This window comes from Falco biarmicus, chromosome 1 (genome assembly GCF_023638135.1).
Source record: "Falco biarmicus isolate bFalBia1 chromosome 1, bFalBia1.pri, whole genome shotgun sequence".
Taxonomy (NCBI): domain Eukaryota; kingdom Metazoa; phylum Chordata; class Aves; order Falconiformes; family Falconidae; genus Falco; species Falco biarmicus.
In genome coordinates this window covers 69718362-69739951 of record NC_079288.1, presented here as the reverse complement: position 1 = coordinate 69739951, position 21590 = coordinate 69718362, and the positions used below count along the sequence as shown (strand labels likewise).

At 36.9% G+C, this 21590-nt stretch overlaps 1 protein-coding gene across 11 annotated transcripts in view; it reads right to left on the bottom strand.

Moving 5' to 3' along the window:
* Window positions 1–21590, bottom strand: part of FRYL (FRY like transcription coactivator) — a 185816-nt gene that overhangs the window by 62953 nt on the left and 101273 nt on the right. For all 11 annotated transcript variants that reach the window (XM_056333546.1, XM_056333537.1, XM_056333479.1 and 8 more), the window contains 12 exons: window positions 19822–19925; window positions 19081–19189; window positions 18027–18113; window positions 17193–17364; window positions 16347–16479; window positions 15987–16094; window positions 14437–14674; window positions 13601–13786; window positions 13417–13503; window positions 12357–12625; window positions 11718–11913; window positions 10618–10742 (listed from right to left, as the gene is read on the bottom strand). In XM_056333546.1, the coding sequence (XP_056189521.1) occupies window positions 10618–10742; window positions 11718–11913; window positions 12357–12625; window positions 13417–13503; window positions 13601–13786; window positions 14437–14674; window positions 15987–16094; window positions 16347–16479; window positions 17193–17364; window positions 18027–18113; window positions 19081–19189; window positions 19822–19925 (1814 nt within the window). The remainder of the gene's footprint in view (window positions 1–10617; window positions 10743–11717; window positions 11914–12356; window positions 12626–13416; window positions 13504–13600; window positions 13787–14436; window positions 14675–15986; window positions 16095–16346; window positions 16480–17192; window positions 17365–18026; window positions 18114–19080; window positions 19190–19821; window positions 19926–21590) is intronic.

Here is a 21590-nt window from a genome sequence, read left to right as displayed (position 1 = left end):
TAGGGACAATAAGTTAAGTGTAAATATATTTACTCAAAGAATGTAGGTATAGTAATTAGGTCATGTAACCATATAGTTTGAAAGAAATAATTAATGAAATAACTAATGAAAGAAGGGATCTGTTTCTCTAACTTTCTCTAACAAGGGGCCTGTTTATAAGTTATCTAGAGGGAGCGACTAAAAGAAACAAGAAGAAGAAACAGATGGTCGACAAAGACATAAATTAGCTCAGACCGGTAAGGACACTGCAAACTTGCAAGACCATCCTGTTCCAGGCAAAGGGTGAGAAGTACGCCATGAGGAAGACCTACGGCCTTCCTCCCAAAGACCCCTGCCCACAATTCTTGGAAGAATTTCCGCAAGCGCGAAGGACTGATAAGCTAATTAACATACAAAGCGAGAGTATGTTAATGATTTTCAGGAAATACTATGTTTATGCATGAATACTTAATGAATAAGTATGAATAAGTTCTATATAAGGTGTGTAATTTTGAAGCCTGGTGTGCATTGATCGTGAGGAGACTCACTCACGCACCCGGCTGTCAACAAAGAAGTGTCTGCTTATCTACATCGCATTGGTGTTGATAAGTTCTTCATTCTGAGATTTTGGTAACAGTTTTGGCGACCCAGATGGGACCTCGCTGAAGGAGACCGGAGGAGTCGGGGACCTGATCGGTTCCAGCCGGCACCAAGGATTTCTCGGGGATACCCATCGATCCCCGATCCGTAAGGCTCTTTGCGACGTTCCCTGGATTTTGGTAAGACACTTCTTCATTGTAAATTGTAGTAAGTGGGTTAGAGTCCCACTATAATAAGTGCACTAGAGTAAGTGGGTTAGAGTCCCACAATAGTGGGTTAGAGTCCCTCTATAGTGAGTGGGTTAGAGTCCCACCAGTGGGTTCAAGTCCCACTGAGTAAGTCTGCCTGTCAGTCGTGGTGAAAGCTGTGCAGGGTTGGACTAAAGGATCCTTGTGGAAGTGGAAGCCTAGGCGTCTGCCCGTAAGACATAAGCGAAAGCTATTGCAGGGCTGGACAACAGCGGAGACAAGAGAACCTATATGCTATAGTGTTCTCTAAGGTAGCACCTCTAACAAAAAGTTAGAAGTATTTCATGTGTTATTTTGTGAAATTGTTTATTTCTTTGATTGTATACGGAGTAGCAATTAAGAAGTGTATAATATTGTGTTATATACCTTTATTTAAGATAACAGTTGTGGAAAAGTGTGAGTGTGGCTGTAAAGGAGAGACGTGCAATAGAACACGAAGTGAGTGTGGAGTTCGAATCCACGGATCGGAGTGACAGATTTCAGTGATTGTGTATTGTACTGTAAAGTGATTATACTATGGCATCCAAGTTAACACAGTTGTTTAAAAGTAAAAATATGGGTAAACTTGCTGCAAATGACAAAATTCCAAAAAATTCTCCATTGGGATGTTTATTGGCACATTGGGGAGATTTACACGATGTTCTGTGAAAGAGACAGATGATTGAGGATTGTAATAATTGGTGGCCTTTGTATATATTGGATGATCAGGAAAAGTGGCCCATGAATGGGACACTGAATTATAACACTATTCTGCAGTTAATGCTGTTCTGTAAAAGACAGGGGAAATGAAGTGAAATGCCGTATGTGGATTTGTTCTTTTACTTAAGACAAAGAAAGGATTGGCAGGATGAATGTAAGTTAACTATTGGAGATAATCTGGTAATGGCTATAACTGCTGATAATAAGAAAGTGAAAACGTGTTGTTCAACTTGTGAGATTGGGAAAGATTGTTTGAAGAAGAGAATTGCTTCCAAAATTGATGAAGGACCAGAATCAGATATATCCTCTCCTAGAAGAGAAAGGAATCAGGGTCGAGAATATAGGGCATGAGAACAGGTGGGTCAACCAGATAGCAGTGGAATAGAAGATGTGGAGGAGAGATTACCTGAGATTGTAATTCATACTCCTGTTTCACGGAGAACTTGACAGCAGACACAAACAATAGCTCCCCTGCGACAGGGAGTTGGTAGTGATGGGCCAGTATATGTGAAAGTACCTTTTTCAGTTATGGATTTGATGGCATGGAAACAGGCAGCAGGAATTTATAGAGAAGATCCTGAGAGAGTGGGCAGAGTAGTAGATACTATAATCAGAACGCAGAATCCAGACGGGAATGATTTACAGGTGATCCTGGATAATTTGTTAGATGATACAGAGAAGCAGATGGTATTGAAAACTGGCGAAGCACAGGCAGAGGTGGCTGTGTTGAATGGAATAACAGGTAGAACAATAGAGCAGAATTTTCCATCTGGGGATCTGCAGTGGGACCCAAATAATGTGGCACATAGAGAAAGACTGAGTCGGTATCAGAAATGGATTTTATATGGAGTTGAACATGCTATGCCTAAATCTCTGAATTGGTCAAGTTGTATGAAGTAAGGCAAGATAAAAATGAATCTCCCTCAGCATTTCCGGAGAGACTAAAGGAAACTGCCAGGAAATACACTGATTTGAGAGTGGAAACAGAGACAGCTCAGATACAATTGGCTTTGATTTTTATGGGACAATTGGCACCAGATATAAGGAAGAAACTCCAGAAACCTGAGGGAGAGGATTCAAGGAGTTTGAATAAAATGCTGGAGGTAGCATGGAAAAATATATAACCAGAGAGAAAAAGAGGAAAGAAAAATTAGGGAAAGTAGATTATTGGCCGTAGTGACAAGGATGGCAGATAGAGAAAGAGGCAGAGGATGAGGATTTAATGGAAGGGGAGGTTGTATGAACTGTGGCAATCGGAAATTTAATACCTCCCTAGGAATAAATCAGTGTGCTTTGTGTAGGGAGGAAGGACATTGGAAAAGGGATTGGGATTGTCCTAAAAATAGGAATGCTTATCAAGACATGGCCAAGGTAATGGTTTTAGATGATTGAAGGGGACCGGAGGGGAACCCAGCTGAACCTCTGGTTATAATTAAGCTGGGAGAAAAAGAAGTTAAACTTTTAGTGGATACAGGAGCGACATTTTTCAGTATTAAATACCTGTAAAGGAAAAATTGGAACAAAACCAGCCAATATAATAGGAGCAACAGGGAAAGAAGAGAACAGGCCATTTCTACAACCCCTGGATTTGAAATTTGGAAATAAGATAATTACACATGAATTCTTGTATGTACCAGAATGTCCGATACCCTTGTTAGGAAGGGATTTGTTATCCAAATTGAATGCACAAATTGTTTTTGAAGAAGGAGAACTTTTCTTGAAAATACCTGAGTCAAAAACCGGAGAAATCCTGATGATACAAGAAAAAGTAAAGGAGCAGGAAATTCCACCGGAGGTGGATTTGGCAGTGATCCCTACACAATGGGAAACAGATATTCCTGGTAAATCGTTAAAATTTACCTGTTAAAATAGATTTGAAGGAAGGTACAGGGACAGTGAAAATTAAACAATATCCAATCAAACCAGAAGTGAGGCAGGAACTGAAGAAATTGATTAATACATTTCTGGAGTATAACATTTTAGAAGAATGTGAATCTGAGTATAATACTCCTATTTTACCAGTCAGAAAACCCTCGGGTGAATATAGGTTAGTACAAGATTTGAGAGCAGTGAATCAAATAGTTAAGGATATTTATCCTGTAGTAGCAAATCCCTATACGCTGTTAACAGCGTTAAAGAGACTTATCAGTGGTTTACAGTGCTTGATTTGAAAGATGCTTTCTTTTGTATACCTTTGGAAAAGGAAAGAAGAAAACTATCTGCTTTTGAATGGAAAATCCACAAACCAGGCGAAAGATGCAGCTGACATGGACCAGATTACCCCAAGGATTTAAAAATTGTCCAACTATTTTTGGAAATCAGTTGGCAAAGGAACTTGAGATCTGGAAACAGGATAAACCAAGACCTGGACATTTACTTCTACAATATGTGGATGACATATTGATTGCTACAGAAGAAAGATTTACTTGTATACAGGTGACTATTGACCTCCTGAATTTTCTGGGACTAAATGGGTGTAAGGTATCCAGGAAGAAGGCCCAAATAGCCTGTCAGACTGTGATATACCTGGGCTTTGAAATTTCAAAAGGGCAGCGACAATTGGGAAAAGATCGCAAAGAAGCTATTTGTAGTATACCTGAGCTGAAAAATATTCATGAACTCAGAGCGTTTTTAGGAATGACTGGGTGGTGTCACCCTTGCATTATGAACTATGGACTAACAGCTAAACTGCTATATGAGGCCCAAAAGAATTCTCCCTTAGTATGGGGCCCACAACAGCAAAAGGTCTTTGTAGAATTAAAGTGTGCCTTAATGTCTGCACCTGCTTTGGGACTTCCAGACTTAACCAAAGATTTTCAGTTGTTTGTTCATGAAAGGCAACACCTTGCACTGGGCGTGTTAACTCAGAAGATAGGAAGCTGGAAAAGACCAGTCAGATACTTCTCCAAACAACTGGACATAGTGAGTAAAGGGTGGCCGAATTGCCTTTGAGCAGTGGTGGCAACAGTAATGCTCATACAAGAAGCTCAAAAATTGACCTTGGGAAGAACAGTAACAGTCTATGTCCCGCACATGGTGATAACTGTCTTAGAACAAAAAGGGGGGGACATTGGCTGTCTCCGAGCCGAATGATGAAGTACCAGGTAGTACTGACTGAACAAGATGATGTGATTCTAAAGACAACTAACCTAGTAAATCCTGCAGTGTTTTTAAGCTCCATACAGGAAGAAGGACAACTGGAACATAACTGTGTGGCTACCATCGAGTATGTTTAATCCAGTCATGAAGATCTGAAGGATGTACCATTGGAGCGACCAGACTGGGAATTGTATACAGATGGAAGCAGCTTTATGGAGCAAGGAGTCCGATACACTGGATATGCAGTAACAACAGATACTACAGTTATAGAAGCAGGAGCATTGGCGAATACCACATCAGCCCGGAAAGCGGAACTTATTGCTTTGATTCAAGCCCTAGAACTAAGTAAAGAAAAGAAAGTAAATATCTGGACAGATTCAAAATATGCCTTTGGGGTAGTGCATGTCCATGGAGCTTTGTGGAAAGAAAGAGGGCTATTGTCCTCTCAAGGATCAAACATTAAATATCAAAAGGAAATTTTACAATTATTGCAAGCAGTTCAGAAACCAGATCAAGTAGCAATCATGCACTGTAAGGCACATCAAATTGGGAACACAAAAATAATTGCTGGGAATAATTTGGCTGATAAAACGGCAAGAAAGGTAGCAAAGAAACAAACATTACAGATAGCAATAATTCCTTCCAAAACAGTAACCCCTCCTAGGGAAAGGCCAAGATATTCAGAACAAGATGACAAATAAGGTCAGTTATTAAATGCTAAGAAAAACCTAGCTGGATGGTGGGTAACCCCTAATGGACAAATAGCAATTCCACCTCTTTTGATGAGAGAGGTAATTCAAACAAAACTTCAGGAATGTCACTGGGGAGCGGAAGCCTTACTAACTTCTTTACAGAAACAAGTAGTATCAGTTAAGATGTTGGGAATAGCTTAAAATGATAACTGCAAAATATGAAGTATGTTTGAAAAATAATCCAGTGATGAAGAAAAGAGTTCAAATGGGTAGATTAAAATCTGGTACAGAACCTGGAGATTATTGGCAAGTAGATTTTTCAGAGTTACCTAGACAAAATGGGTACCGGTACATCCTGTGGGGGTTGATACTTTTACAGGATGGCCAGAAGCCCTTCCCTGTCGCACCACACAAGCAAAAGAAGTAGTGAAGTAGTTACTACAAGAAATAATTCCAAGATTTGGAGTTCCTATTGGAATTTCTTCTGATAGAGGTCCACACTTTTTTGCTGAAGTAGTCCAAAGTGTTAGCAAAGTATTGGGTATTACTTGGTAATTACACGCGTCCTGGAGGCCACAATCTAGTGGAAAGGTAGAAAGGATGAATCAGACTTTAAAAAGACAAATAAGTAAGATTTGTCAAGAAACTAATCTAAAATGGCCTCAAGCGCTTCCATTGGCATTATTATGAATCAGAGTACAGCCAAGAGTGGAACCTCAGTAAGTCCTTATGAATTATTATATGGAAAACCATATGAGTCTCCAGAACCAAATCCAAACATACATATAAAAGGAAAACAGGATGTGTATAACTATTTGCTTTCTCTAGGGAAAACTCTGGCTGCAATTCGGAGTGCGGTTATTTGGAATAGACCTTTATCCCTGGAGAATTCAGTGCATGATTTCCAACCAGGGGACTATGTCTATGTGAAGACCTAGACCTCTGAACCTTTGCAGGAACGTTGGAGAGGACCTTTCCAGATACTGTTAACCACTTATACAACTATCAAGACTGCAGAATCAGATGCTTGGATACATTATATTCGGGTGAAGAAAGCACCTATTCCATGAAAGATTGCTAACCGTGATCCAGAGACTTTAAAACTGACTCTGAAACATGTCTAATTTTTTCATATCAGGTTTTGATTGTTCTTTGGCTTTTATTTTGGTCGGTAGTGGTGGTAGGATCATGGACTGACTTGGTGGATAGGAACAAAAGACAACTAGAAACAGAAAAGTAATTGACATTCCCAAACAAATGGCTGAGGAAAATTCGATGTTGGGATTGATTAAAGGATTTGCCAACTTGCAGAATGTTACACAGATTACTGCTTGTTACTGCAGCAGGTGAATCCATTCCGTGGGGAATTTTAACTATGAATCTGACCAATCTGGAACATAAAAATGAGACCACCTATTGTGAACAAAGGCCAGTAACTCAATGGTATGAACAAGTAAGGGTTATCAGAAAACAGTGGAAATCTCCAGGTAGTCGGGCTGATTGTGAAAAATTGTTAAATTATGTTTTTACCAAAATAGGGAGATATAAGACTGTGGGATGGTGTTCTTATGATGAACAACTTCAAACCAATGTGAGCAAAAACATCATGGAATGGAAGTGTAACAAAACAGGCCAAGGTACACAATCAGTAGAACAATGGGACTCTATATGGTCTATGTCCATATTTTCTCAATTTCAGTACATGGCCAGAACTCCTTGGTGTTTTACTTGGGATGGAAAAGCTTTCGTAGTTTTACCCTCAGTCAATGATAAATCAACTTCATTGAGAGAGAAGGAGAATAAAACAGTGCCATGGTGGAAATGTGAAAAAGTGTATGATATCAGCAATGCAGATTTAATAATTCAACAAATTCCTCCTTTGGCCGCTGCTTTAAAATATGGTTGTTTTTGCTGAGGTCTGAAGAATACTCTCAATTTAACTAGCACTTTTACACCCAGAAGAGGAACTCTGTTTAGTTGCAGAAAATCTACTATTCAAAGTCCAGGACATTTAGTTTGGACGTTAAGTGACGGAACCTTACCATTAGATGGTAAGGTGAAACAAATTACTTTAGGCATGCCAAAATTGTGCCCGATTTGGAAGAAATCACCGTTTAAGGGACCCTTGGAAAGTTTAAAATTAGAACTAACCAAGAGGTCTGAGACAAATGATGATACTTGGAAAGAGCCATCAACAGGAGTAAAAATTGGCTGAGCACTTGAATCACTTTTGAATCCTATAGCCTCATATAGAAACAGAGAATGGCTTTATCAATTAACAAGGTCAGGTAGAAAAGTTAGCAAATGTCACCAAGAGGGGATTTAGGAAATTGCAGGTGACCTCCAGAATGACTTTACAAAATAGAATGGCATTAGATATGCTTTTACTTAAAGAACATCGAGTATGTGGATATCTCTAGGATAGACTGGACCACTGCTGCATTCACATTCCAAATGTAACTCAAGATGTGGAACATGATCTGGACCTATTAGGTAAAACTGAAAAGGAAACAGAATCAATTCGAGAAGATATGTCAGAAGATTGGCTGGGGAAAATTTTTAACAAATTGGGATGGAATCTAAGCTCTTGGATACAATCTATAATCAAAACTGTGTTTCTGTTACTGGTTGTCTTTCTGATGATCATGCTAGTATATGCTTGTTTGAAGAAACAGTTTATCAATAGAATTGCAGTCAATCGCATGATCGTGAGAGAAGTACCAACCATTCCACCAAGATAATAGTCCACCACCAAAATATGCTGAAACTACTGCTATGTAAATAATGTGAAAGTATTGAAAAGTTTATTTTATTTTTTTTATTTTATAAAATCATTTTAATAGAAATATAGAGGAATAAGAAATATATTTTAATGAAACTAGTAGTTGCACAACAAAAGCTGCTATGAAATTAACATACAAAGCAAGAGTATGTTAATGATTTTCGGGAAATACTATGTTTATGCATGAATACGTATGAATAAGTTCTATATAAGGTGTATGATTTTGAAGCCTGGTGTGTGTTGGTCGTGAGGAGACTCACTCACGCACCCGGCCATCAATAAAGAAGTGTTTGCTTATCTACATCGCATTGGTGTTGATAAATTCTTCATTCCGAGATTTTGGTAACATTATGACTCCCAAAAGTATGGATATACGTAGACAAAATACTAAGGTAAAAACATACAGGTTTTACTATGTTAACAGACATTAAAGTAACTACCACCTCCACTTTAGATTTATTGGAGTGTGACACATTTTTCTACTTCCTGTGCTACTGTAATTTGGACATATCAAAAGCATAAACCACTTCAATTTTTTGTGGTAAATGACTGACTTCTCTGCTACATCATTCAAAGTTTTTCCTTAAGAGAACAGGTCCAGGTGATCAGAAAGCTGCACAAACTTGTGCAGTGCGCTCAATTACAAGACTTAAGCATGTTTTATACTTTCTTTTAAACACAGAAAAGAATCTGAAGAAGGTTGTTTGTGCTAAAACATAGTAAAGGGTCAGCTTCCAATGGAGAGCAAGAGAAACCTAGACAATTTCATGTGATCAGTAAGAGAAAACAAAAAAGAATATTCTAGCAAGTTTAAGTGGACTGCACATACATATAATCTATAATGAAAAAAATTCCCACATACCAAGTGGGAGCAAACAGTGCTTAAAAAAACAAAACCAAAACAACAAATCAGCACAGAGCTGCAACAGTGAAGGATGGGCTACAGTTAGCATCTGGTGGGAGTACACACTTTGGAAAGAGGAAAAAAGCTGGTCATCAGAAACAAAACACAGAAATCAGAAAACTGATGAGAATCATACTTTTTTTTTTTTTCCTAAAGTTTGCTGAATTAATTGTTTCAAATTTAGAAAACAAGGATTTCTGGTGAAACCCTTTCTGAAAGCATTTTCTAGACTTCTAGAGCACAGTTATAATTTCAACTGTTCAGTAGATCTTCAGGGTCACGGGATAAAGTCTTGCTTTACTCCTGGTAGGAGAGTAAAGTCAGACAGAGTACAAAATTAGAAGATCATCACAGGATTAAAACCGAATACTGTCACTGAGGACTTGGCATTACAGTTTCAAATACACCTTTGGCTCCTCATCTGCTATTATTATGGGACACAAGTGACTGGAGACAAGAAGCAAATCTTTAACACCAAGGGTATTAGTGATCCCTGATTTCTTCTGCAGAAGCGGAGTCCATTGCTATAGCATGGTACAACTTCATAACTCTATTAAGAGGCTGGTGCTGTCAGAGAACATCTGATGCTCAGCACCGGTCTTCTCAGGAAGTTTTCGTCCCCTCAGATGTTCTCCCTCTTCATCCATCTTCCATAAAGAAACAGTTGTCAGTTGAAGACAGTGGCATGGAGATGCATTTTAAAACTCATGGCTTCCTGGCACAGAACTGCCCTTTCACCTCAGTGGATTTGTAATACACACTGACAGTACAGTACATTAGGATCCTAAGAAAAGCAAATTTCAGTTGGGGTAGGAAAGCCACGACGGCTAGATAGACCATTTTGAATTCGACGTTTATATTAAGACTTGTCACAATAGAGTAACCAAAAATCTTGGATTATGAGCTGAATCCAATTATGTTGAACACGATGTATGAAACTGACAGAACAAGTGGCTTGGCAGAGATTTAATTCTGCTACAGTAGAACACAGTTACCAGTGCCCTAACTAATCCACATGGACTTGTCATAGTACAACCTATGAGAAAGGTATATTAGTTATGAAGTTACAGGAAGTTTACTCAGAAAAAAAAAAATGAAAAGGGGGAGAGGGATGTGCCACACATTTTCGAAGCTTCAGAACTAGTCAGAAAACAGTTGTAACTGGTATTTTTTTCAGCCTGATCCAAAAATCTCTTTTTAGAATACAGTTATCCCGAAATTTCTACACATAAAGAACTCAGAAACCTATGTTTACTGGCAATACCATTAAGGAGGGTTTAATAACTCTTATACAAACATTATTAATAATTAAAATTTCAGACATTAATAGCCCACAGGGCCTGTTCTTTCACATAAGGGCAACCTTTAATATCAATAAAAGGCAGCCCTTTACTATTTCAACTAACTTTTCCTTTATGCAGACATGACCACATAAAATTATTTCAACCTCCAACAATCCTTTTCACACCACTAATGCTGGAAAAGACAATGGTAATCAGTTTTCAGAGCTTTTTACAAAGTTCTTGCAAGAAAAAAAAGCAAAACTTTTTTTCTGAGCTCTGATTCCCCAGCTTTGTAATCAATTAGCATAAAACCAGATGAAACAACAGTTACCTAAAAGCTCCTGGGTTGGTCCTGCCAAGTCCCAGCACAAGGGATTCTGTAATTTCCATGCTCTCAGAGCGCATCATTGGAACTATGTGCTTAAACAAGGAGGAAGGGGATGGAATGCCAATGATCTAAGAAGAAAACCAGAATAAAACAGAATGATGTAGTTACCAGACAATCAGGTGATGTGACATTAAAACATGTGCTATAATTTTACAGTCTTCTCACACGTATCAGTGACTTAAAATTATAAAAATGAAATATTTGGTATTTGACATGGAAAAAGACTTTCTGAAATAGTAGTTTAACTACTTTTCCATTCCATGTATAATTCCATGTCAGATCACAACGAATGCCTCAACATGATAAACAGATGCTTTGCATCTTTAGTGTATCTGCCCTCCTCAGGAAGAGGAAACACTTCTGGTGTGCAATTCCTTAAGACTCCACTGCAGCTCTCAAACAGAACAAAGCTTTCAGTCTACAGTTCCTCAGATTTAGGGAAAGGATCCTGGCAACAAACAAGTGGAATAGGCTGCTCCTGCCAAAAATCTGCTGCATACTCCATGAGTTATCTTTACCTCTACTGTACCTTCTACAGGAAGCCAAAAAGGAGAAAAACAAAAAGAAGCAAACAAGCAAAAAGAAAAAATCTGCAGGTGATATGAAGCAAGGCAGACAGAAAACTATCTGTCATTGGGAAAAATGTAACAAGATACATTATGCCTGAATATGTCACTGCTTCAGTTACTGACGTGAGAGGCTATTTGCTCAGAATTGCACAAGCCAACTGACAGCAAAAAAACCCCCAGTCAATGGTAAACATTTCCTCATTACCACTGGATAAGACTGAGATTGGGTTAATGTTTTTATGACATGGTTAGATTTTGCCTTAAAAAACATAAGCAGAAAAGCCTCTACAGCACGGATTGGGAGAAGCAAACTGAAACATTATCCTAAACACATGAAAGACAAATGTATACTAAAACGTGTTTTCAGACAAATTACACCAGTTTCTGAGAATTATGACAGTTATTATAAGCCTCAGGTGTCTCCACTTCCAATAACATATAGACTTATTTACAGTAAGCTTTAGAAGAACCTACTCTTGAATCAATGCTGTAACCGCTGTCGGGAGTAGACGCCAGCGTCTCAGGAGGGGAACATCTCACAGAGCCTGTGGAGGTGGAGGAGTTTGAAGAAGATGCTGCACTGCAGCAAAGAATCAGGTAGTTTCTCCACAGCCCAATATAGGAGTCACTGCTTGTAGTAGTATTCACTTTCTTTGCATTGATAGGGCTGCTATTTAAAAAAACCAAAAAACTCCATATAGTAAAAAAAAAAAAGCTCAGTATAGTAAATAAAGCTTACCAGATTTCACTTTGTTTTTCTACTGAATTTATTTTTCAATTATGTACATGCCATTGCTTCCAAAATTATTAACATGGCGTAAACTGAATAAATTGTTCAGAATACAGCTGTACATCAATAATGTATGCTTTTATAGTCAAATTTGTTGAACTACAATATGACTGAAGGCATGAATTAATTAATCTTTACAGCAGGTAACATTTTTCCAGACAGAACTACTTTAATTTTTTGTTATAGAAAGCTGAATTAAACCTACAGAAAATATTAACAGGCCATACGCCACCTCACTGAAACGTGATGACACCGCAATAATGATAAATCTTGAAAGAATACTCAATATAATATATTGTTATTTACTTCAGAAATTAACTTACTTTATATCCACTTGTGGAGACAGCAGTTGGAGTCTGGTATAAGCAAACGTCCAAGCATAGCTTACAGCTGTCGGGCAGTGTTTTGGGAGATTTTCCTGTTTCATAAAACTTGAGAGGCTTATGATCCATGGATCTTGACCTTGAGTCACATGTGCAAATATCCATATATGTGATGGACTGACTACATCAAACTGGTGGCTGATGGGGGAGGAATTCCAGTCAGCCAGAGTCTGTAAATCTATTGAACTGGGACAGTACAGTAAAGTAGTCTGTGTGCATAAAAAAAGAGAACAAGGCAGTATTTTACATCTATGTATATTAAGTAACAATGTCTTCATTGTTAAAAACCTAAGAAAGTATCAGTGTCAAAACTACATTTAGAATAGATAAAACACATTACTTAATATATGGGGGTTTTTTTACAGACATTCCTAGCATGGACAGTTATATAAAAATGCTGTTTGGGAAGGAACTGGCTATTAGGAAACAATAAATTCTAGAAAAAGGCCCTTTCACTCATTAGGATTTAATAATTCCAAAAGATTCCAGACTCTAAAAGCCTTACTACTGAACTCCAACTTGTTTCTTAAACCTAAAATCAGAAGAGCTTTTCCTTGATACTTAAGAGTTAATGGTAAATATATAAATACAGAATTCTGTTGTTATGGATAGTTATTATAGTTTTCATCATGCATAAAGGACACATTGACTTTATTAAGACACTGTATCACTGCAGAAAAAGGTGGTGGTCTTTGCTTCAAAGAAATGGTAATCTATGAGCAAGATGAGAAAACACAGTTAAGGATATATATGGTATATGGTGGTCATAACAAGACACCACTGACCATAAAGTGCACAAAGTGTCAGCTTCACAACATTCCTCAAATTTTTTTGAGTTTCTTGTTTTGTTGGGTTTGTTAGTTTTTGGTTTTTTAAGGTGATAACTTGCTGATAAAGTTAGCACAAACATAGTGATGCTATCATTTAAAATATATACAATTTGCATGGGACAGTTTTGCAGAACCCCTCATCTTGCATCCAAATGTTAAAACTCTCCTACCTGGTCAGCCCCAGTGAGATGTATGAAACTCTCCAGGATAGTAGCACTTAGTCTGTCCATTACATCTATAGCCAACTCATCATCACTCTACAAAAGACAAAAGGCAAAACATAAAAAGCTCAAACAAAGTCAAGACAAAAGCAGTTTCATTAAGCAGCCACAAGAATGGGTCATCAACTCTTACCTTAGAAATTTCTAGAAGTGTGAACAAGGCCCTTATTTCTCTGAGAACACTGACAGCTAATCTCCTGGTGGCGGGCCTTGTGCTGCAAAGGATGACTAAAGCAAAGCCTTCCACCACATGAAATACACTGGAATAAAGGGTCCTCTCCAGAGGAAGGGTATGGGCAGCCCCATTGGATACACCACGCTGAGAAAAAGATCACAGAAGTCAAGCAAATTAAGAAAAATATTAACACAACCAAGCTATAATAGTTCCATAATTGGCAATGGCAGAATTAATCATAAGGTATTTAGATCTTGTTTGGCTACTAGTCAAGTTTTGCATTAGGAGAATTGCATGATACCAGCTACTTTGTTTTTTTTAGTATCTCTCTGACTTCAGTCCAAACAAATATCACAAGAAAGTCTTTCTTGTTTCGTTTTCTCACAGGAACGATGCAGTGAGGGCAAAATTAAAAAATAAAGTAATACTGTTACATATAGTATTGTATAAAATTTAACTATTTGGACTCTTTCTGTTTGTTAGTAAAAAATGGTGCTTTTTTACTAGTTCTACTGTTTAACTGCTCCTACTTAATATACTTCCAGTTACACATGATGACTTTTGTTGTAAGCAAAAATGTGGCCTTGAATTAGTGTTTAGGTAATACTTAATAATATTGAAGTAACTTTATTGACAAAAACGCTGATTTAAAATAATAGATCTAAAAATCTTCAAGCACTGTAAGAAAGTAAGCTGAATTTTTTATTATTTAGCAAAACCAATAAAGCCTACTAATAAAATTCTACGTAGATTCAAACCATGTTTTAAAATCAAAGGACCTTATTTAGAAATACCTGAGAATCTTGGTTTTTATTGTGCATTTGGGCTGCTTGTTTCCACTGATTTATGAGCTGCACTAACATTTTTACTGCATTGTCAAGAAGCGTTGGGTGGATGTCAGTCACTTCACGCACAATAAAATATACAAATCCTGAAAGAACATCTTCCCGCCAGTCTGGAAAATCAAGCATTAATGCTTGGAGAGTATTGAAAGCCAAGGCACGAAGTTCTTCATCCATATGAATTGTCAGCCTGTTTAGAAAAAATACCGATATCATCACCCTAGATTGGCATACACTTAACCAGCCTTTATAAATTAAAGTTTGGTGTTAAATCTTCATTCTTTACTGCACAATGTAGAATACTTCCACACATGCATTTTCTGCGTGGAATACGTCTGGAACCAGCTACTAACAGAAGGCACTACTACTATAGCAAAATAATCCAAGACTTCACAAAACTCAGTACAGACAAATAATTTTCAAGTGTGACAATCAAGTCGCACATATAGGCACATCTTTGCACGCATCTGAGCAACCGCCTTAGAGCTGGGGCACAGTGTGATGTACAGGTTATTTTCTTCAAATAAAAATGAAAAGAACAGATTATTTCTGCAGATAAAGCAGCTTTACTCTGGATAGGAGAAAAAACTCGCAAAAAAACCCCTTTGCATATATGCTTAAAAATACGTCTCAGCTATGGTAGAAGAAACTTATCTGGTACTGTATTATTACTTAATACTTCATGTCTTTTATGTGATTTTTGACACTGAAGAAAAAGTGTTAGAAACATCTTATTCTCCCACACCACTACCTTTTTTATATATGTAACTGAACACATTATATGCAAATGAATTTATAATTTAAAAGCTAAAAGCTATCCCGTATTTCCGCGCTAAGACCATTCCTGGATTAAAAATTAAAAAGGAAGGTTTATCACTCTAGTAATACATAAAGACCGCCTGCATGTACCACAACTACATATTCTCACTGAATGCTCAGTTTACCCACCTGCAAACACCTGGCTGTCCAGTTGTCTCAACTACTTATCAGTACTGATAAGGCACATTCAAGTTAAATTGAGATAAGAGATGGAGGAATATGGGTAGTGTTGAATAAAAAAAATGGAAAAAGGAAGCAGGATTAGTAGAGAACAAGAAAAAAATTTTGCCATTAAGTGCCCGTCTCCAATTTTGGTAATGTCAAATAAGAATGCCTTTATGATAATTTACAGTAGTAGCAATAGGAAGGAAAAAGAAAAAAATATAAAAGCTGAAAAAAGTATGATAGTAGTAACAAAAAGATAAGACAAGTTCAAAAAACAAAGCAACAGAAATTCCTACTTTTCAAAAAATTATCTATAAAAATAAGTGGAAGACCTTCAGAATAGGTTTACCTCCCGCTACTCTGGCCAGTAACACTTGACCAACTGCAAAAAGCAGGCAGGAACAGGAAGAATGGATTTTATGTGCAGCGGACTCACACTATATAGTGCACTGATGAACTCTTATACACACAGCATTTAAAAAGAAACATCACTAAGAGCAGAATTTAATTTCCTTTACCTTGCAAGCAATTCAATGAGGTCAGTCTTGCTCATGCCATCTGGAATCAGTCTTGGGATAGCAGCAATACAAGTTCTGAACAAATCTATCTTAGGTTTTCTCTCACCCCTACAAAACCAGTTTATAACCAACAAAACAACAGGAAAATCTACTTCAGTACATGGCAAATATTTTCAATTTCATGTCAAAACTAAGGAGCTAACAAAACCTGTTATAATTAATTAATTAAATTAGCATTCATTTAATAGTCAAGAAAAAGGCCAACAATTTTAATGCATTAATGATGGTATCTGCAACATTCTAGCATAAAAATAATGACATATAACTGTGACAGTGACAATGCTGTAATTCAGTACATACGTAATCATGTCTTCAGGTTCTTTATTGGACATCTGCACACTAGTCATGCACATGGGCCTTCCAACTTCTTTGTCCAAATGCCTAAGAATGCTATCTAGTGCTTTTCTGACTTGAGGGTAGTATATGGACATTCCTGAAAAGCCAAAGAGTTCCGATCACCTCTTTCATTTATTCTCATTTCATTTTCACATTTTTAATAAAACGTTTGCCACTTACTCAGCTTCGAACTAACTTCTTCTTATACAAAAGTTGATATGAAATACACACTTTAAATGTCAAAAGAAATAGATGTTAAATGAGTAGTAGTAGGCATTATATGGAAGTAGAACTTTCTTTCAGAAAGATCATAAAGAAGCAACCATTAGTTGCTTTTCTGTTTTCTCAACTCTGAGCATTTTAGTTCTAGTTTAAATTTTACACACTGAAACAGTCCTTTAGAGATGACTACCTCATCCACAGAAGATCAATACAGCACAGGGATCAAAACTGTCTTACTCCAGCTGTGGGACATTTGGGACATTCTAGAATGACATCAAGGGAACTAAAATTGCCACGCTATTTACGACACTAATTGCACTCAGGCTTCTTTGTGCTAATCTGGCAGTGCGGAACACTTAAAAAAAGCCATGGATTTGGTCTCAGACACCAGAAGGTCAATATTATTGTCTAGCAGCCCTCTCTAAAGAATCAAAGCAATTCTGTTAAAATATACTATGATTAGATTCTTGTTAACAATTAAAATAAATACAGAAATAAAGTTTAAAAAAAACCAACCCACTGCTTGAGAATAATTGCGCACATGCATGCACATATTGGAACGCCAACTTACAAAAGAATACAACATACCTATAACTTTTGCTTCCTCATCTGTCAGCGTTTTATTAAGAAAAATTTTCTTCACACGCAGAGTATTTCCTGAGGGAAGAACAACTCCTGTTGTTGGCATTGGTGGTTCACCATCTTTCTGCTGCAAGCTATCTGCTATGACAAGGAAGACTCTGAGGCCGATATTCATCCTCTTCAATAGCAAAAAAAGGAAGAAAAAGGAAAGAGAAAACAGAAGAAATTGTAACATTAAAGTAACACAGATGAAGCAAAACACAAACTGCATTTTCCCCTCTTTCAAACAGACAGCAGTATAGGTCCAGTAGGACAGGTATTATTTAAATGTTACATATTAGGGTAATGAAAGTAACAAGAATAAGAATAAAGTTTAAGTCTTCAGTGTCTCCCCATAACTGACTCCAGTTAACTGACTTGGCATAGGCTAATATACCAAATACTTTATAGTACAGAGCACCAAAGGACTTAATATGAATCTTGAGAATGACAGATTGCTTAAACATCTCATTTGTTCAGTTGGGTCTTGAACCATAAGAGCCAGGTAAGACTTCTCTGAAAAAAGGCTTTACAGTTATACTGTAACAAAAATTCACACCTACTTACTGAAATTATTGTTGAAAGGAGTCTGAACTGTAGTACTGCTGCTAGCTCATTCACCAGAAATGAAACAGCAATTGTGCAAACTACAATTACTTACTTCTTTAGTTTTAGCAGAACACCCACTCAGATACTTACTACTCTGCTTACATCCTGGCTCTAAAATAGTTAACCAATTTCCCCTCATAAAATCCCCCAATGCTCTGTTCTCACTGTATGCAAGTAATGAGCTTTTTTTACCTCTGGATTAATAGTGAAGGTTTTAGGTGATTTTCCAACACTAAGAAGATCAAATATTATTTCTTTCATCGCAAAATCCAAACGTTCCTGTAAAGGAAGACAGATTGATAAAATCATTTCTTTTCAGTTAATAGGAATAGTTTAATTTCATGGCTTGGAACAGGTGCTGTCAAAAAGTTTAAAAAATAAAAATAAAAAATATTCCTTTTTTCCTATTCATTCTTATGACTTAATGTTCCTTTTTAAATATAGTACAATTCAACAAGCTCATCCCCTGATATGGTTGAATCATTTCTCTTGAAAAAAATTCCCAGACAATTCTGATCAAGTTGAACACATTTCTACAAATGAGCTGAACTGTTTTAAATACCTAAAAATTAATGATAAAAACAGGAGCCCTAGGAAACAAATATTAACAGTGAAGGGTTGAGTGTTTTGCCTCGTCCCTGTATGACCAGAAGCAAATTGCTTTGGAAGTTGAAGCACAGACAAGCTATCTGCAAGACAGGAAAACATGTCTCTAATCTATAAGGTTATAGATGAATGAGAGTTTATCTTGTGAGATCATATCCTGCATTTTGACATTAAGACACCAGAAGAACCTAAAATAATATTAACCATAATGCAATACTAACTACACACTAATACATGCATTGCATATTTTTTCTGTCTACAGAGGCTAGTCTCCAGGCTAAATATAAGTGGACATTACTGTTCAAATGCTTTGTCCCTTATAAAAATATTAAGATGGGATATACTAAATATATTAGTGGATTTATATATATACACATACACAAACACAACAGTGCAATAGAAATGTAAATAGTAAACATTATAATGTTCATACACAACAGTTATTGAAGTTTAAGTAAAATAATTTTCCCACTAGTAGAAACAGAATGAGTCGTTTCATTTTTGTAAGTATTTAGGGAAATTCTACTCAGGATATAAGACCATTACCTCAGTGCAAATACTTCAAAACCTAACCATAAACTTACAAGTCTTCCAAATAATGCTCATCTATTCTTATAGCTCTACCTAGGCTTATTCTTACCTGAGCAATGAACTGAATAATCTTCACAAATATATTCAGAGGTGTGTCTCGTGGGACCACACTACGTGATCCTTTTGGAAAAAGTGCTGATACAATGCTCATGAGACGGCTAAAGAATTTAGAAACAAGAAGAAATTAAAAAAAACTTTTAAAACCATCTTTTTAAATAGCATAGATGTTACAGTTCAAATCTGGAAGTGTGTGTGGAGGTGTTGCTACTAAACAATGCACAAAGAAGCATTAAGACAGGTAGGACCACCTATGGAAAGTACAGCCCTCTACTGACACAGGCAACAGTATTCTGGGCTTATTTATAAAGTGACCAAGATCCTGCTTTAAACTAGTTAGTAATAGTCAGGAGGAGGGGCAAAATCTGAAGGACTATTCTAAATTCTCGTTATACTAATTTATACTTAAAACTTTTTCACTTCCAGCCCATACTTAGCAATGGCCACTTCATACCCTATTTGTTCTGGTACTGTTAGTGCCTTTTAATTTCAATACATTTCCTACTTCTTACATCTCCATCCTCTTCTATCCCTGCAAAGACAATTGTAGACTCTATTCTTTCTCCTCATCAAAGTAATCAAATTCTTTCGCTTTCCTCTGTTAAGATGAAGTCTTTGTTCCCTTGTTTATATGACTAGATCACTCCTGAGCTTCAAGATCTCTTCTGATATCACTAGTGGGAAACCCCCCTCACCAATCAATAGTTTAAACTCCTTTGCATAATAAACTTACCTTTGAGTTACAGTGTTGCTTTCACATTTTATTCTAATAACATAAACCCACAATAACCTATACAAAGATTCCAGTGCAACTCGGGACATTTTGGGATCTTTATTCTGTAAAATAAATGAAAAATACAGTTACTGTTGCCTGTGAGACACTCAGAAAATTCTGTTATTACTCTTTTGACTTTCAGGAATAGTTTCAAATTTTTTTACAATGAAAACTGATGTATTTAATACCAACTACAAGTTTTAATCTGCTTTTATGAAAACAATCCTGTATTGCATATTTGCAATACTACCTGAATATTTAGCTAGTAATTCCACATTATTTTACAGCAGAGTAACTAAAAAGCAGATATTCCTCTTAAGATGAATACCAAGAGTGTACTACTTACAAGAATTTTTCTCAGAAAGCCATTAGTAACGAATACCTACTTAAAGCAAACTAACTCTAGTTTGCCTAAAACATCGGAGTAGCTGCTTTGGATCAGGCACAAAGTCTAAATCCGTCATTCAGTTTATGACAGCAGACAGTAGCAAGTGCAGAAGAAAAGAACGCAAAACAGGGCAGGCACACAAGGATGCTTCTCCGGGTATGCACCCCAGGCTTCACCCAACTTAGTCATTTCCTCTGGGCTGTATTAGTGTTTACTCACTTCCAATGGATTTTTATTGTAACAATTAAACTAGATTTCTCTTGAATTAATACAAAATCTTGTGGCATCGTTCAGTTTGAATTATACACTTTATGAAAAACAATTATTTTTTTTGTCTTAATGCTGCTACTAGGAGTTTAGCTTTATTCCTCCTAGCTCTTAATCTGTGTATAATAGTAACTAACCAACATTCTTTGTACTAACTCCAGCAATCCCTTTTCCTACTAGGGATTCTTGGTGCATTTATGATCTTGAACTGTCCCGTGAGATTCTTCAAACCGGCCAACAGTATGAGCTTATGAACAGAGTAAGTGATTCCGAGTTGTCATCATTTTAGACACTCTCAGTCTCAAAAAAAAATCCAACAAAAATCAACAAAAAAAACCAACAGCACCCCAAAACTACACCTTCCCCATCTGCAGTGAATTCTCTCTGTTTCAAGACCTAACTATACAATGGCTTAAGCCTAAGTAATTTCATATTTTGTGGCCTCTACCACAAGCCAGTGAGTCAGAATAACAGATTGCTTTGCCCTCCCCAGACAAATGGTGTGTGATTTCACAAATGGTGTAAGTGGATTTAAGATCACACTGTTTGAAAAAAGATGGTCTCATCCTCAGTTCTCTCCTCCACAATCTCACTGCTCTTTTGTATTGACTCTAGCAGTAAGAAAGTCCAACTCACAGCAGTAAATTGATCCAAATAATTTCATGGCCATGTCTGTGCAACAGACTATATGGAGGAGAGTAATTTGGACGGCATTAACACAGGTGGGCTGGGACTACTGGTTTTGGCAGCAGCTTAGTTGAAGAAAGGCTAAAAGCCTATGACAAAATCACAGAGGCAAAAGTGGTATTTCACAGACAAATAACATACATGACTTTACCAGAATATTAGACGTAATAACCTAACCCAGTCTACATCAGTGATAATGCTGTTCTACCCTCCCTCTTCACACCCATCAATATATCCCTGCAATCACTTCTGAATTAGCACACCTGCAACTAGGCAGTGGATAGATTTAGGAAGGTGATCTAGACAAAATCTAACCAGCAAAATATGACACCTGTCCCTGGTTAGTATTCAAAAAGATAGCTGTCCCACTGTCAAGTTAATTTAC